Source organism: Helobdella robusta (genome assembly GCF_000326865.2).
Source record: "Helobdella robusta unplaced genomic scaffold HELROscaffold_6, whole genome shotgun sequence".
NCBI classification, from domain to species: Eukaryota; Metazoa; Annelida; class Clitellata; order Rhynchobdellida; family Glossiphoniidae; genus Helobdella; species Helobdella robusta.
Genome location: NW_008705330.1, coordinates 2,474,171 through 2,489,977, shown reverse-complemented (window position 1 = coordinate 2,489,977; position 15,807 = coordinate 2,474,171). Strand labels below are relative to the sequence as shown.

Genomic DNA, 15,807 nt, shown 5'->3' with positions numbered 1-15,807 from the left:
TGAAAACAGATGGGTCTTGAGATCCGCTCTGAACTTCGCAAGTGATGGAGAAGTAGTCAGAGAAGTAGGTAGAGAGTTCCAGAGAAAAGGACCAGAAAAAGCAAAAGCAGATTTGGCAAAAGAGTGTTTAACACGAGTTAAGAAAAAGCGAGAAGAAGACGATCGTAAACCGGGGCGTTTAGGTTCAATTAATATATCTGATAAATACTTAGGAAATAATTTAGATTGAGATAATAATATAATGGAAATATATAATAATATAATGGAAATATGAATTTTCGAAAAAAGCTTTTCTTTCAAACATGCACACAAATTTTTATATATGGCCATGGCCCCCCCGTTATCATAAGATCAATTCAAGACAGCGTTAAATAATAAAAAAAATTTTGAGATCGACTCTTTTTAACAACAAAAAATAACGCTGATTTATTATATAAATTTGATACAAGTTTATTTCAGAATATGATTCATATTTTAAATTTAAATAGTGTTTTGCGGCAAAAAATAAAAATAATTCGGCAAAAAACAGAAGCAGTGTGATCTCAATACAGTTAATCTGGTAATAGTAATACCTAGATTTGATATTTCAATAATATAATTGCATATGAAATAATTTTGTAATTTCAACTAAAAAAATTAGCAATAAGCTGAATAAAAACATTTTTTGGGTTAATGTTAATGCGTACCAGTCATTACCCGACTAGACTTGAATTAATTTTGTAGTATGTAACCTTAATATCCCAGTTTTGGCTCCCTGTCAAAGTTGTCTAGGTCCGCCCATGAATGGGTTCTTAAACCTTGTGGCAACGCGTTGTTCTTATCTATTGGTCACGACACTTCAATTTGCGTTTCTTGGTTACATTAATATTAATTGTGTTATCTTAAACCTTATTCGACAGGCTACTGACGAGTCTCGTGAAACGAAGCGTACGGGTAATGGTTTATTTACCAATAATATATATGTACATAATTAGGGTTGAGACTGTCGTAGATACAATTGTTAAGAAATATCACTGCATTTTCAGCTTTGATCAGTTTCTGGTTCAATTTTTCATATCGTATTTTTTATCATTGTTTTTAAATATAGAAAACAAAGTTTTAATATACTTTTTTTATTCATTTTTATCTTATACAGAAAAAAGATTTGTATCTTATATATACTCATATCTGTGCATTCCTAATTTATTGGCTCCGTGTTTTCTCTTTATTAGTAGTTTCTTTGTTTCTTTATTAGTAACTTTGTTACCGTTAATTCAGCAAACTTCTAGAACGAAAAGTCTCATAGTCACAGTTTTTTTAGCATTTTAATAGCTATATAGTTCACTAACACAATGAATATGGGGACGCTCTCCGTCATCTCACCATACGAGAAATTTCATCATTGCAACATTCCATCATTATAGCATCACCATAACATTTCATCAATGCATAAAGTGCATTTAAACCGTACAATGAATTACATAAATGAGTGAAAGCGATTCGTGCTTATTTTATTTTTGAAACTATTTACTAATTTTTCTTATTTTATGAAAAAAAAATTTAATCTTGAAAATATGAAAATATAATGGTGAAGTTTATTTATTAATATTCAATATCAATACATTTATTTATTCTTCTGTTGCCTTGTGCTTAGCAATTTACCCTTTGAATTTATATTGGCGATCGTTTCATAATTTACATGGGCAACTACTTACCCAGTAAAAAAATGTGCCACAGTGACCAAAGCATCTAAATTAACTTTTACTTTTAAATTAAAAATTAATTGTCTAGATTAATTGCTATAGCTAAGAATACTATAGCAATTAGTCTACTGCTCTGCACCGAGGGCATATCAGATCATAATCTGATCTTTCTTTGCGAAGCCAGTTTTTCTGTGATCATAAGATCACATAAGATCTTGTGACCTTAAGATCACAATAGTGATGAAATTTTATGGTGATGAATTGCTATAATGTTGAAATGTGCAATGATGAAATGTTTTAATGACAAATTGTCTCGTATGATGAGGTGTCTGGTAACCATCTACAAAGGTTTGGCGAATAAAGTACATTCATTTATTTGAGGCTTTTATTAAATTCATTAGCTGCTAGTGAGTACAAAATTTGAAAATTTTCAATACGCCTAATAGGAAATTTTTTTTAAACTTTTAAAAATTGGTGTTAACTCCCATTATTGTACTTTGTTTTGTTTCTTCACTTTCTTGTTTATTTCATTTTCATTTCGTACCAATAATTCTATAACAAACTAACAATCAAACAAATTTATTGTGTCGCCGACTCCCTTATTAGACTTTTGCTCCACACAAAATATAAGACATTTAAATCTTAATTCTCGTTATCAATCGAGATTTTTCGTTATCAACACGAAACAACTTTCAAAGAATCTTGAAATAAGCAATACAAGGCAAATATTTTATTTCGTTTTATTGTTACTAAATTCCGAAACCAAAAAGTTTTCTGCAGACAAAAGTTTATTTTTTTAAACGAATTGGTTCTAGTTCATGCTCATTTTAGCGTGACAATTTTGAAAAAAACACCAAGTTGGTGAACAACTTGTTAGTGAGAGTGCCAAGTTGGTTCAGACAAACGAATGTTGAGTCGCTGTTATACGCGATGACCTCCCCTTGAATACCACAAAGCCAACCCCCCACTGCAACATTTCTTACTGGTTGCACAAAGCTGGGCCGTCTTTTTTTTATCATCCTGGTGCCACCATACTATTCACTTAAGATAGAAAATTTATCGAAACAAGAAGTTTTGCATATTAAATGATGCTTTAACGCGCCTATACTGACAAGGATTCTGTGGCTCATGCCTGCTTTGTGACTGATAAGTTGTTTGTCGCTAAAAACAATAATAATGTCATTTTATATAGCGCCATGGCAAGCGACTGAGGCGCATTATCATTATTACAACAAACACACGGTGCATAATTACACGTGAATCAACGCATCACACACTTTTCCATGTGATAGGCGGGGATCTTTTTGCATTCGAACCCGGACATTGTATCAACAATGCCAGGCACTTTAACCATTACGCTATCGCGCCGCCCAATAAACAAAAATTTTGAGAAAAAAGCCATCAAAAGAAACATATCTTTTTAGGTCATGATAAAATAAATAAATCGTTACAAGCAAATCTCTTTTTTAGTTAAATTTTGCAATGTTATGTTTCAAGAAGCATAAATCGATATTAAGAATTTCAACAATATTTCACCGGTTCCAAAAGAAATTTTAATTTTCTTAAAAGTAGGAAAACGTAATTTTAAAAAAGGCTTTAAAAAATTTATGCAACCCATTGCAAAAAAAGAACACTTCCAGATTTAGTACCACACAGCAATATAGTGTTTTCACTTAGATTTCTTTTAAGCACGGTCATACATGTGACAGACGAAGGACAAGAAATTTCGCCTATCTGTTTAAAAAAAATGTTTTTATAAATACATTGGATTGGACTCCAATAATTTGGAGCAAGTTACTTAAAAACAATCACTTAAAAACAAAATTGTCAGTGTTGTTGCTCTTTTAATATCAAATTTTACATTTCAAGTTGTTTATTCTTAGTCTTCTTTAAATAGCCCTAAGTTCTTGCAAATCTTAACTAACTTCTGATACACCTAGCGAGCTTAATTTTTCAAGGTAGACGTATTTTAAGATATGCCATACGATGTATTGTTAGCAGACTTAAATAATTAGAAAGAACAATATTAATTAATTAATTAATTAATTAATTACGGAATAATATATATTAATATAAGCTTCACATTGTCATTTTGCCAGGCAATAATGTTGCAATATAGTTCGAAATGTTTTTTAATGCATCGGGAGTAAAAGCGTACACCTGGAGCGCAATGTCTACTTTTGATATATGGTCTGCAACCCATTCTCTTTCATCCACTGACATGAATCGGCTGAATTATTTGGAACTGAATTTCGATTTAATTTGGCTAAATAAGACTTTAAGTGCAACCATTCAGAACTTAAGATGTCGTCTGGATCGTTTGGAAATAAAGATTTTAATTCATCCACCGCAATTTCTAACACCAGTATCAACAATTTTTTCAACTGTAAAATAGCTTTAAATTTTTCAATAATTTCTACGTATGCGTTTTGTCACTTATTCATTTCAAAAAGCAAATTATCTACAGTTACTAAAAATGTATTTACACAAGTTTTCCCAAGTGCCAAATTTCATCTCGTTGTTTGCTGATTCATCGCAATGCCACTCTTGCTTTCTTACTGGTTGCACCTTGTAGCCATCAACTAACGACAGGGTCTTTTTCCTAGTTGCCAACTTTTTCTGACATATTCACAAGTTCATTTTTCGAAGTTTGGCGTTACATTTATTCAGATACATAACGCAAACATTCCAAAACGCACTCCCATAGTTCTAAAATGATTCCGGTTTTGAGAAAGCTCAAATAAGCAATAATAAATAAGTCCAGAAAAATCAAAAACACACAGAGCGGGGATCCTTTTCTCATATTCGAATCCAGTCACTGCACGCACTGCAAATCATGACCAGGCAAGAGCCTTCAACTACTAGGCCATCATGCCGTTCTAAATAATTCTTTCAGCCTTAGCACGAGTTTTTAGTTTAAATATTTGTCTATGAATTGCAGTGACTCGATAACCTGATTCCAGCAATACTCAAACGCTCCCTGCATCATCGCGAACAAACCACTGTGTAATGGAGAAAAAGACTTCAAATCCTTTTTTGGTTTTGAAAAATTTCTCGCTTGGCAGTAGAAGCACTAAAAAAATTTTATACATGCTGCACCAACCAATAAATTACAAGCTTCTGCACAGAATTCAGCTGCATTTGCACCAATCTTGATAGAAAAATATTTATTTGAAATTACACATTAGTTTGAATGAAAATCTACATCGAAAAACACGGACGTTGAACAAATTTTAAGTCCACATAGACTTCAAAATTTGCCGCCCCAGGTCGGTGCCTGTTGTATCGGTGCTTAAATTCGCTGCTGTTGTTCAAGCATAAGTAGATCGTAGAATGATGTTCAACTGGTCAAACCTACGACCGCGAGCCATGTATGTTAATGTCTCATTTTTTCAAAATCTATCAAGTCTTGGTAGAAAAAAAATCATTCTGAAATATTGAAATCCTTGTTCTCTGAGAATTAGATGATCATAATTTTAATGAAACTAACCTGCTTGAAATGTGGCAGGCTCCAGACTTTTATCTTCTGATCCAATGAAGAAGTGAACAAATTCTTACCGAGCTGGATCATTGACGTTATTTTCCCTTCATGAATCTGATCCAGTAAAAATTTCATAAACAGATTCTATTCTTACAGTAAAAGTTGCGATTGAATAATTTTAAGAGTAATATAATTACTTTTATAATATATATATATATATATATATATATATATATATATATATATATATATATATATATATATATATAATTGAAATGATTTATAAATAACTAAGATTCATGGATAACATAAATAAAATAATAATAACGAGAATAATAATTTAACGCGCTTAAAACTACTTGTATTTAACGATTTCGATTGCATCATATTGATGATATTGTTTAGTGATTAACCAAAGTTTTTTTCCTCATTGACAGTTAGAAAAATATTTTTGGTAAATTACAAGAAAGATTCTGCGAATAGTATCAAATGTCGAAAAAATTAACAAAAGTACCGAAGCTTCTCTTTTTCTTTATCTAATCATTTCACTTAAGTATTAAAATTATTTTTATTACAACATTCAAAAGTATAGTTTAAATTTTTTTTGAAAAAGGCACTTACTCTGATTTTTTTAAGCAGTATGGAGTCATTGTGAGGATGAGATGAATCAAAAAGTAGCAGCTCTCCAAAATCGTTGGCTTGATAAATGACTGAATCGATGCCATCCTCGAATACGCACGTCACAAGTTCACACGGTCCTGCAGCTTCTTGTTTTCTCACAGTTATTGAGCTTTCTTTCGGATAATTACCCTTCTGAAATTAAACATCCTTTTGAATGTAATAAGAAAATAAAAACTTCGTATGTATGAAATGATTAAAACTTCAGATGTGCAAATATGCGAAAGTTAATTAAAAAATTCAAAGTGAGTCATAAAGTGTTCAAAAAAAATTGGATTGAAAGTAAAGAAGTCGGAAAGTGCTTGCTCCTCGTTATCCGAAATAATTTTCTTTTCTGTTTCGTTGTTTGTTTATTGGATGAGTTCTTGACAATGAAATCATTTTATATACAAATAGAGATTTTCAAATGAATGTTTGAAAATAAACATATCTAACTATAACGCAGTGATGTGGTACTTGTACTCGAGTACTTATTTTAGGTACTTGCAATGTGATTTCTAAATACTTGCACATACAATTTGTAAATGCATTTTTACTTCGTACTTTTCTTTACTTACATATCAACACTTACAAGTACAACGTACAATTTACATAAATATTAGTTAATTGTAAAGAAACTAATATTTTATTTAGAGATTTTAACCATATTTTTAATTCGGACAGACCAAAATTTGGATCGGATTTTAGTCATCAAAAATTTAAAATACAATGCATGTTTCTGTGTTCATTTGTTTTAAATGCATGTCTGTCTACATTTACACATTATACATTCATTTATTTACGTGTGTACATATAAGAGTATATTAACCTATGAACGTTTTGTATGTAAGTGAAATGATTTGAAGCGTGAGGAATTACGATTACATCACTTAAAAGATGCGATTATCTTGATTGTATTTTAATTACTTTTAAATTCACCAAAATTACGACCACAAGCAGTATGGTTGAAAAAGTTGTTTTTACGGAAACCGACGTTAAGATATTAATTTAATTCGTAGTAAATTAAAGTTAATACATTAGCTTAGTGATCGGGATGTAATATAACGAGGTTTGAGGCTAGTGTGGGCAAGCCAATGAAACTATATTCATACGTTATAATATTGTTATAACTGGCCGGTCGACGACGGGTTCATTTCATCCCATTGAAAAACAGCGACAGGAAATAACTTTTAAACTATCGTTTTATTTATTTCAGTCAATCCTGGTTTATAGTCTCCATCCGTTATGAGTCGGACTTTTTTATTCCATTCATCAGCTTCTGTCTCCATGCCAATCTATCCATTGCGTCTATCTCCTTGAGACAAAATGCCTTCAAGTCCTCCTGTCTGGTCTGCATCCAGGACTTCTTTGGGCGACCTCTTGGGCGGGTGCCAGGCACCTGGTGCTCAGTAACGGAAATTATTGTATCGTTTTCGCCTTGCTTCGCATGGCCAAACCATCGTAAGCGATGACGACTATATGCATCCTTCAACCTGCACATTACAGATCCTCGAGTTTGGTTGTCATAGGCCACGTCTCTGCACCATACATCAGAACTGAACGTATAGCTGTGATATATAGCTCTGAGCGCAGAGGTAGAGGAATGCTAGCCACATCAGTACCGAGGTAGGGAGGCGCCATTTTTCTCACGCCGCACGTATGCGTCCACGAACGGCGGCATCAGCTGTTCCAGTATAATCAAGCACACCTCCCAAGTAGTGAATACTGAAATGAAATAACAGTTTCGATCCCGGTAATCGTATCATCATCTGGGCTCAGTTGTCGCGGGTTGATGCAGGCGGGGCATACGAAATCAGTCACTTTTCTCAGTGAGCCGGTAATTCTCGAGCATCGTCTGTGACACCACTGCTGACATCGTATGCATTTGATCGAGTTGCTTCCAACTCCAGCCCCACACACCGAACTTGACCAATGACCAGAAACCACAGGCTCAGCGGTACCACCGGTGATCATAGTTTTTGTTTCGCCAAGGTTTACCTTTAGCCCGTGTTCGGCGAGCTGGGTATTCCAGACCTAAAACTTTCTGGCTGCGTCTTGTTCCGAGGCCGCCGTCAGGACGATATCATCTGCATATATCACATTCCATATGTCATCCGAGCGTATCGGTTTGGTTATTTCTTCCATCACCGTGATGAAGAGCAGGGGCTGAGTATTGATCCCTGATAGACGCCGACGTTAATGTCAAATTCATTCGTGTTACCGGCTGTTGTGTTGACCCGAGTTTTTGTGTTAGAGTACGTTGCCATAACCAGCCGAAACAGATATTCTGAGACAAGCTATTTACGTAGACTCTACCTGATTGCCTAACGAGGTACTCTGTCAAAAGCCTTTTCCTAGTCCACAAATACATGGAACAGTCGCTTTTGCTTTGCCAAGTATTTTTTCTGAAGTTGACAAATGATATAGACGGGATCAATGGTGGATCTCCCTGCCATGAAGCCGTACTGGTAACCACCTATTGAAACGCACGACAACAGTCTTCTCTCAATGACTTTTTCAATAACTTTCAGGAGGTGTTCAAGAAGACGTATACCCCGATATGAGGAGCATTTCAGTGGGTCTCCTTTTCCTTTATATATCGGCACAGTTGTGCTACTTTTCCATTCCACTGGTAGTATCGATTTATTCCACATCTCCCAACAGTCGTGTAAGAGGGCTCGGAAGCCTGCTCCACCAGATGCCTTGATGATATCATTTGTAAGTCCAGACGAAACAGCCGCTTTACCCTTTTTCATTGCCTTCAGCGCATCCGTAAGCTCCTCAGCTGTGATACCCTGAATCGGTCCTTCCACCGGAAGTGCATCAAAGTCCACTCCAATAGGCTTGTTTCATTCAATAACTGATCGAAGTAATCCTTCCAGTGATCCTTCACTTCATTCTGCAAGGTTATTATGGTGCCTTTATTATTCTTTATGCATGTGGCACCAACTATATCCTTTTTCAGTCTTTTGGCCTGATTCATTGCTATTCGGTGGAGTGACCGAATTTGTTCGCCTTCCAGTCAGCCATACCTTGCATTGATTTGCACGAGCTATCGCAACCTGACATTTTGCTTCGGTGTTCTTTGATCGGTATGTCTTTCTATCTTCATCAGTCTTCGTTTTTGGCCATAGTTTGAAAACTGCTTTTCTACTGGCGATAGCATTTTGCACCGTCTCGTTCCACCACCAAGTTTTTTGGTTGTGCTGGCGCTTTGGTTCAGATTTTCCATATACAACTGTTGCAACGTTCATTAGGGTGTTCGGAAAAGATTTCCATGTTATGTCTATCTTCTCCAGACTATCCAGCTGTGCCGATACCAACCCATCCAATTTCTCTCTGAACATGGGGTTCTTCAGTTTCCATGTCTTAATTCTAGTAGGCATTCGATCAGTCACAGGGCGTGATTGTTCCATGATCATATCGGCCACCAGCAATCGATGTTGAGGAATGCATGCTTCGCCTGGAATGACTTTGGCATTCCTGAATAGTCGTCTGTGTTATTGTCTGACGACAACAAAGTCAAGTTGTGTGCATGACATCCCGTTTTTATATGTGATCAAATGTTCTGCTCTCTTTTTGAAGTAGGTGCTCAACAGGGAGAGTTCATGGCTTTTTCAGCAAATTCCAGAATCTGTACACAGTCTTCGTTTTGAGACCTGTAGCCAAAGCCTCCATAGACACCGTGGAAGCCATTTGTTTTCTCTCCAACATGGCCGTTGAGGTCGCCACATACCAATGGTATCTCTGATGATGGTGTTTTCCTGACGGCATCTGAGAGTGTGTTCCAGAAGTCATTTTTGGCGTCTTCAGATTCACCGGTCTGTGAGGCATATGCAGAGAAAACAATCAGAATCTGTTTTCCCATTCTGAGTTTAATCAGCATTAGGCGTGAGCTGATTCGAGTTTCCTCCAGTACACTTTGTGCCAGTGATTCCCGTATGAAGATTCCCACTCCAATTTGGGCTGTCTTTTGGCCATTCCAGAACAACTTGTAACTCCAATGAGAGAGACACCATTTGTTTTATTTATTTACAAATTAATTATCAATGTTAATCAATTATTAATAATCAACGTTAATTAATTTTACTAATAAAAGTTAATGTTCACAAACTATCAAATTAACGTTCAGAAACTATCGCTTGCCGAATCAAAATTCACTAACGTTTATCGCAATAACAATAGCACTTTCAACGTAGAGTTAAACATAAAATATCGCTTTCGACATTAACAATGGCTCTAGCAAATATATCTGTGACGGTTATAACTATATAAAATGCTGATTGAATTTATTATTAATTTGAAATAAAAGTTTGTGACTTTCTTGGTCAATTTATGTTAGTTTATTTAGATTTTTTTGCTTTTGAAACAAAAGTACTTATACTTAAGAAGTAAGTGCATGGAAAAATTTAATTTTTAATTTAATATATCGCAAATACAATAACACTTTCAACGCAGAGTCAAACATCAAATATCGCTTTCGACACTAACAATGGCTCTAGCAAATATATTTGTGACGGTTATAACTATATAAAATGCTGATTGAATTTTTTATTGATTTAAAATACAAGTTTTTGATTTTCTTGGTCAATTTATGTTTGTTTATTTAGATTTTTTTTTGCATTTGAAACAAAAGTACTCGTACTTAAGAAGTAAGTGCATGGAAAAATTTAATTTTCAGTACTTGTACTTGAGATCTGAGTACTTGTGCTTGAGATCTGAGTACTTGCACTTGGGATCTGAGTACTTGTACATGAGAAAAAAGTACTTAAAACATATCTTCTATAAAAAAATAACCACTGTAATGAAAAAATAACAGACGTGAATCAACATTTCACGCACAATGCAATCAAGCTAATTGGCAAGTTCGGGTATTGGAAAGGTTCTGCATTAGAATTATAATTTGAATGTTCATGATGATAACGAGGGAACATAACTGTCAAAAAGCGTAGCTTTTTATTTATTATATTTTATGTGAAACAAGAAATTATTTTCGATTTAAACAGCTTTTTTACTGTTTTGATGTTTTGTCTGTTAACATTTTAAAAATGTTAACACTTGATCACTTATTTTAACGAAACTTTAATTTTATTGCTTTAATTGTTGTCTATTTTGTTGGAATATTGTAATCTGTTATACTTTATATTTCTGATAGTGTTAAACAAGTTTTCGGCGTTTAATCAAAAAATAAAAATGGTTGAAAGTGATGAAAAATATTTGCAAACCTTATCATCGAGTGAATCATTAAACGTGCACTTGTAAGAAAAGTTCGACATCCCTCCGACCGTCAGGTGCGTTGAATTTTGTTGAAAATCTATCGAGCTACAAGTTAAATACGCCTTCTTCCCAGTCCATCTGCTCAGACTGAAATGTAGGAAAGTAAGTTAAGAAAACTAATTATAAAAATTGCTTCAATAGCACTTAAAAAAATAATAGAAGCATTACTAGAAAAAATTTGACGAAAAAATACGGCCTTAGAAACAGAAAAAGAGAGAGGAAAGATTACAGAAATTCACACCAGGTGTGAATCAACAGATGAATAAACGATGAACGTGATAAATTTGGTGTCAACTGAACAGAAATGTATGAAATTTGTCGCAATGCAGAGCTATACCAAACACAGGCTTAAGGTCAGACTAATGCTGTGTGCAGTGCATTATCATAAACGCAGATGAAACAAATATACCAGAAGCGGTTGAAAGAATAAGAACAGAAAGATAAAACAGAGACGTGATGAAGAGAAAATTGGAAGAGTAAAAAGTGAAATAAGAAATAAATTAGAACCTACAACTTCTTTATGACATGGAAACAAGAGTTAACACTCTATAAACTGCTCTCAAAGCAGCAAGTGAAATTCGTAATTCCAAAAAATGATTAAAAAACTGTGAGTAACTGATGAAACATTGAAACTTATAAAAGAGAGAATAAATTTGATTGTCAAAAAGAGAAAAAGTAACATAAAGTATAAAATGTAAGAGATAAAGTTCAAGAATCTTTGTTTCAAGCAAAGTGTTTGAGTCGAACAGGGGTAATGAATAGAAATGATAGGTATTATGTAAAAAATAAATGAAAAAAGTAGACGTTTTGATCTGACAAAATAAAACAAGAGAGGCTTATCACTCTGTAAAACAACTTAAAAAAACAAACAGGTCAAAGATATTATTAACAAAGAAAAAAACTTCATCGCAGAAAACGAACAGATTAAAAAGAGGTTGACAGTAAATTGAACATTCATCTACAAATTTACAGATAAAAACAAATAAAATAAACGCTTAAAGCTCTGATGAATAAAAAAACTGTCAACTAAAACATGGACTTTTTGAATAAATTTCCAAAAAGCCGATTAATGGATTAATGTGCTGATGTGAAAAAAAACTGAGAAAAAGTTGCAAAACTTGCCAAAGACAGTGTTACAGAATAGACTGATTGTAAATGCTGGATTCCGAAAAATTGACAAAAAATACAAAAAGATTTCACATTCCTAAAAGAATAATGAACGCCATCGGCGTCAATGGTTAAATAGATTACAGAGGATTATACATCCATATTCAATTTAAACACCTAACAGGCACGCACAAACAAACAAACGTATGAACCAAAAAATTAAAAAAGTCTTTCTTTTCCTCTCTCTCTCTCTCTCTCTCTCTCTCTCTCTCTCTCTCTTTCTCTCTATGAAAATTCAATTAATCAATCAATTTTCGTTTAGCGTCCAGAGACCCAATTCCCCAAGATAGGACGTCATTTTCCTTGCCATCAACCCTTTGCGCCAAATTAGATGATCAGTTGTATCCATTTTATTTAAATTTAGAGCTTTCATGTCTTGCTCGATTGTTTGCGACCAGGACTTCGTTGGACGGCCTTTGGGACGTGTGCCAGGTACTTCAACATCTGCAAGAGAAGTTATGGCACTGTTTCCACTTCGTTTGACATGACCAAACCACCGCAGACGGTGTTGCCGGCATTCGTCCTTTATATCATATAAACCAGCACGATGCAGGAATTCGGTAGATTTGATATGGTTCTTCAGACTAATTCGTTGCATCCATCGGAACATTTTCATGTTGGTTCGTTGAAGTTGTTGTTCCAGTTTGGTTGTCATTGTCCATGTTTCTGCGCCATATAACAAGACCGGACGTATCACAGATTTATAAAGTCTTGATCGTAGTGGTAGTGGAATGTCACGCCGCATCAATATAGAGGCAAGAAGATGCCATTTATTCCAGGCTGCACGTATGCGTGCTCGAACGGCAAATTCAGCTGTTCCAGTACAATCTAGAACATCCCCTAGATATTGAAACGATGTGACTTTCTTTATCTTAATGGCTTCAAAAACATTGAATGTATAAATGAATTGACGACCGTACACAACGTTGTTTTGTTCAAAAACGCCTTTGCTCGATTTAACATATTATTACTGATGATATGTTTTTGACTGGAGTTAAAAGTTTCAGTCATCAGCGATATGTTCAATGTTAGCCGTTCTTTAATATTCATGTTTAGAAAAAATACTGTGCTTTACAGTAGTAGGAAATAAATAGCATAAATTAAAAAATTAATTATTTAAAGTTAAACTAAATTAATAGTTATAAGCGATTGACATGACATTACTTGCTGAAAAAAACAAAAGCAATTAACTTGTATACTGATTGAGTTTGCGAAAACTGTTTATTTGGCTGGTAACATTTCACAATGACCGATCCAGACAACAAAACGATGATTATAAACATTTTCTCAGAACAAACTTCCAAGCCTGTAGCCACTTCATTCAATTTGAAACGTGAAACTAACCTGAAATGTTGAAGTTTTAACGGGCATGTATCCAACAAAAACAAAATGCTTTCTAAACAGCCAGGTAATGAAATAAATGAAATCATGCGTAAGAGTTTTTTGAACAAAAAAATCTGCGTAAAAAAAGATCTATACCTACACATTCACAAATAATAAATAAATAAATATATATAATGTGTGTGTGAATGAATGAATGAATGCATGTATTAATGAATGAACAAATATGTGCACATTTGTAAATACGCATCTACGCTCGCGTTTAATCGCTACATATGCAAAATGATTTGAAGCGGGAACGATTACGATTTTATCACTTGGACCATCCGATTGATGCTATTATTTTGGTTCATTTACTTATCAAATAAAATCTTGTCACGTTATTCGTAGAGATTAATAATTTAAATTGTTGTTTAACAACCTCGGTGGACTGAACTAAACAGAAAACAGCAAATAATTATGTGTCCATATCTTTACATATTTCTATGAACATATCTTTACGTCCTTGACTGTGTATAAACAGAATCTTCTTCTTCGCTTCCTTCGTTCATTACCTTCAATCAGTAGTTGATCCTTTAAGTTTCAATAGCATGAACTATAATACACTCTTCCTAACAAACTTCCTGACTGCAGTTACTATTGTGACAATCGGCAGGCAGGTAGTTGATACACGGCCGCTGCCAGAGGTGGTACGACCTTTCAAAATTGTAAAGATAAACTGACCCTGCATTCTATTTGAGTTGTAACTAAATATATGCGCTTAACAATTTGTTAAAAATAGTTAATAATCATTGTTTAGAACGGTTAAAAGCTGTTACCCACCCACTTGAAATATGTATTTAAGGTTTGGATTAAAATTATACAAAAAATATTATGAAAAATAAACTCAGTTGTAGATGTGCACAAATAAAAAATTTGTCACATAAAAACTAAGTACCTATACTAAATAATTTAAACTAACTTACTTAAAATTATAATTCTTTTAAACTTTAACTCATAATTTAAAGCAACAGATGGCCTAGAACAAGAGGTTTTATTTTCTTGCCTGCATGTATGTACAAATTTTATGTGTGTTGTGTTTTTTACGAATATATAAACCGAATAAAAGATCTTTCTAAATTACGTTAAAATTTTAGTGAACACAAAATATAAAAAACTTGAAAACAAATTTTTGAAGGAAAACAAGCAAGGAAGGAAGAACATTTCATTACAATATTCTGCTTTTATTACGATTTTGTTCTGATTGAAAAATTAATCTAAAGCGAAGATAATGTTGAAAGGGAGTAAACCGTTTATCATGCGATGCCAAGAATGAAGAACATTCAACAAAATAATAAACAGGAAGACCTACTCTAAATTAACAGCTCCTTTCTTAACAACCTTCCAAATTTGAAGCATCAGATCTAATGATGCGGTTATGATGTGGCTCTCATCCAAAAACTTCACACACGTAACTGAACTTTTGTCTTTGCTCACCTGGTTTGTACGTTTAAAATAATTGTTAAAAGCAACTTTTGTCGAATTACTTATTAATTGGTTTGTATAATAGATAGCAAAAAATTGTTTTTGTGGATGACTTGTAAGAAACAATTTATCCACATAACATATTCAAATTTAGCCATAAATAAAAAACATTTAAATAGTATAAGTAACATCAGCGGCGGATTTAAGGGGATCGGGGGCCGTCCAGAGCAGTATATTTTACTAAAACTCGGTAAAACTCAGCTTTTATCACACAGCTTTATAATAGAAAAAAAAACAAAAAAAAAACTTGAGATAAAAAGGTCGCCTCGCCAGCTTAATTTTGCCCGCAGTAGCAAAAATTTTGTTAGTTTTTGGACTCACCTTCGAATTTCAACAACTTCAAAATTTTGCCCACCCTCGCCAACGTTGTCTAGATCCGCCCCTGATCTAACCCTGAGTAATATAAAATCAATGATAAATGTTGGAAAACGAAAACCCACCGAGAAAGAGGAAACTTTATAATTGCAAATATTGCCATCTTCTTTCAACCAAATTTGTACACATCCATCTCTTGCAGGGGGGAAAAAAAAGTATATTTTATAAAATATTCACGACGCACACACACAGACACACATCACACACACACAAACACGCATTCTCTCTCAAACACACACACGCTAACACTCAGTACAGTTAGCACGGTACAGTTATGTGAAGTTTGCGGAGAAATTATTTAAA

General features: G+C 33.9%; 2 protein-coding genes across 2 annotated transcripts; both read right to left on the bottom strand.

Annotated features, from left to right (window-relative positions):
* Nucleotides 1-3,856: 3,856 nt before the first annotated feature.
* On the bottom strand, nt 3,857-6,354 carry HELRODRAFT_164198 (hypothetical protein; the record flags this gene model as incomplete). Its single annotated transcript, XM_009029200.1, has 6 exons — nt 3,857-4,066; nt 4,242-4,301; nt 4,636-4,755; nt 5,173-5,277; nt 5,785-5,976; nt 6,277-6,354. The coding sequence occupies 6 exons, from the start codon at nt 6,352-6,354 to the stop codon at nt 3,857-3,859; spliced, it is 765 nt and encodes a 254-aa protein (XP_009027448.1).
* Nucleotides 6,355-9,412: 3,058 nt separating this feature from the next.
* HELRODRAFT_164197 (hypothetical protein) lies at nt 9,413-15,607 on the bottom strand (the record flags this gene model as incomplete). The annotated part of the gene is made up of 8 exons (XM_009029199.1): nt 9,413-9,818; nt 10,505-10,602; nt 11,046-11,184; nt 14,226-14,364; nt 14,571-14,650; nt 14,957-15,081; nt 15,522; nt 15,585-15,607. The coding sequence occupies 8 exons, from the start codon at nt 15,605-15,607 to the stop codon at nt 9,413-9,415; spliced, it is 1,011 nt and encodes a 336-aa protein (XP_009027447.1).
* Between the last annotated feature and the right edge of the window lie 200 nt (nt 15,608-15,807).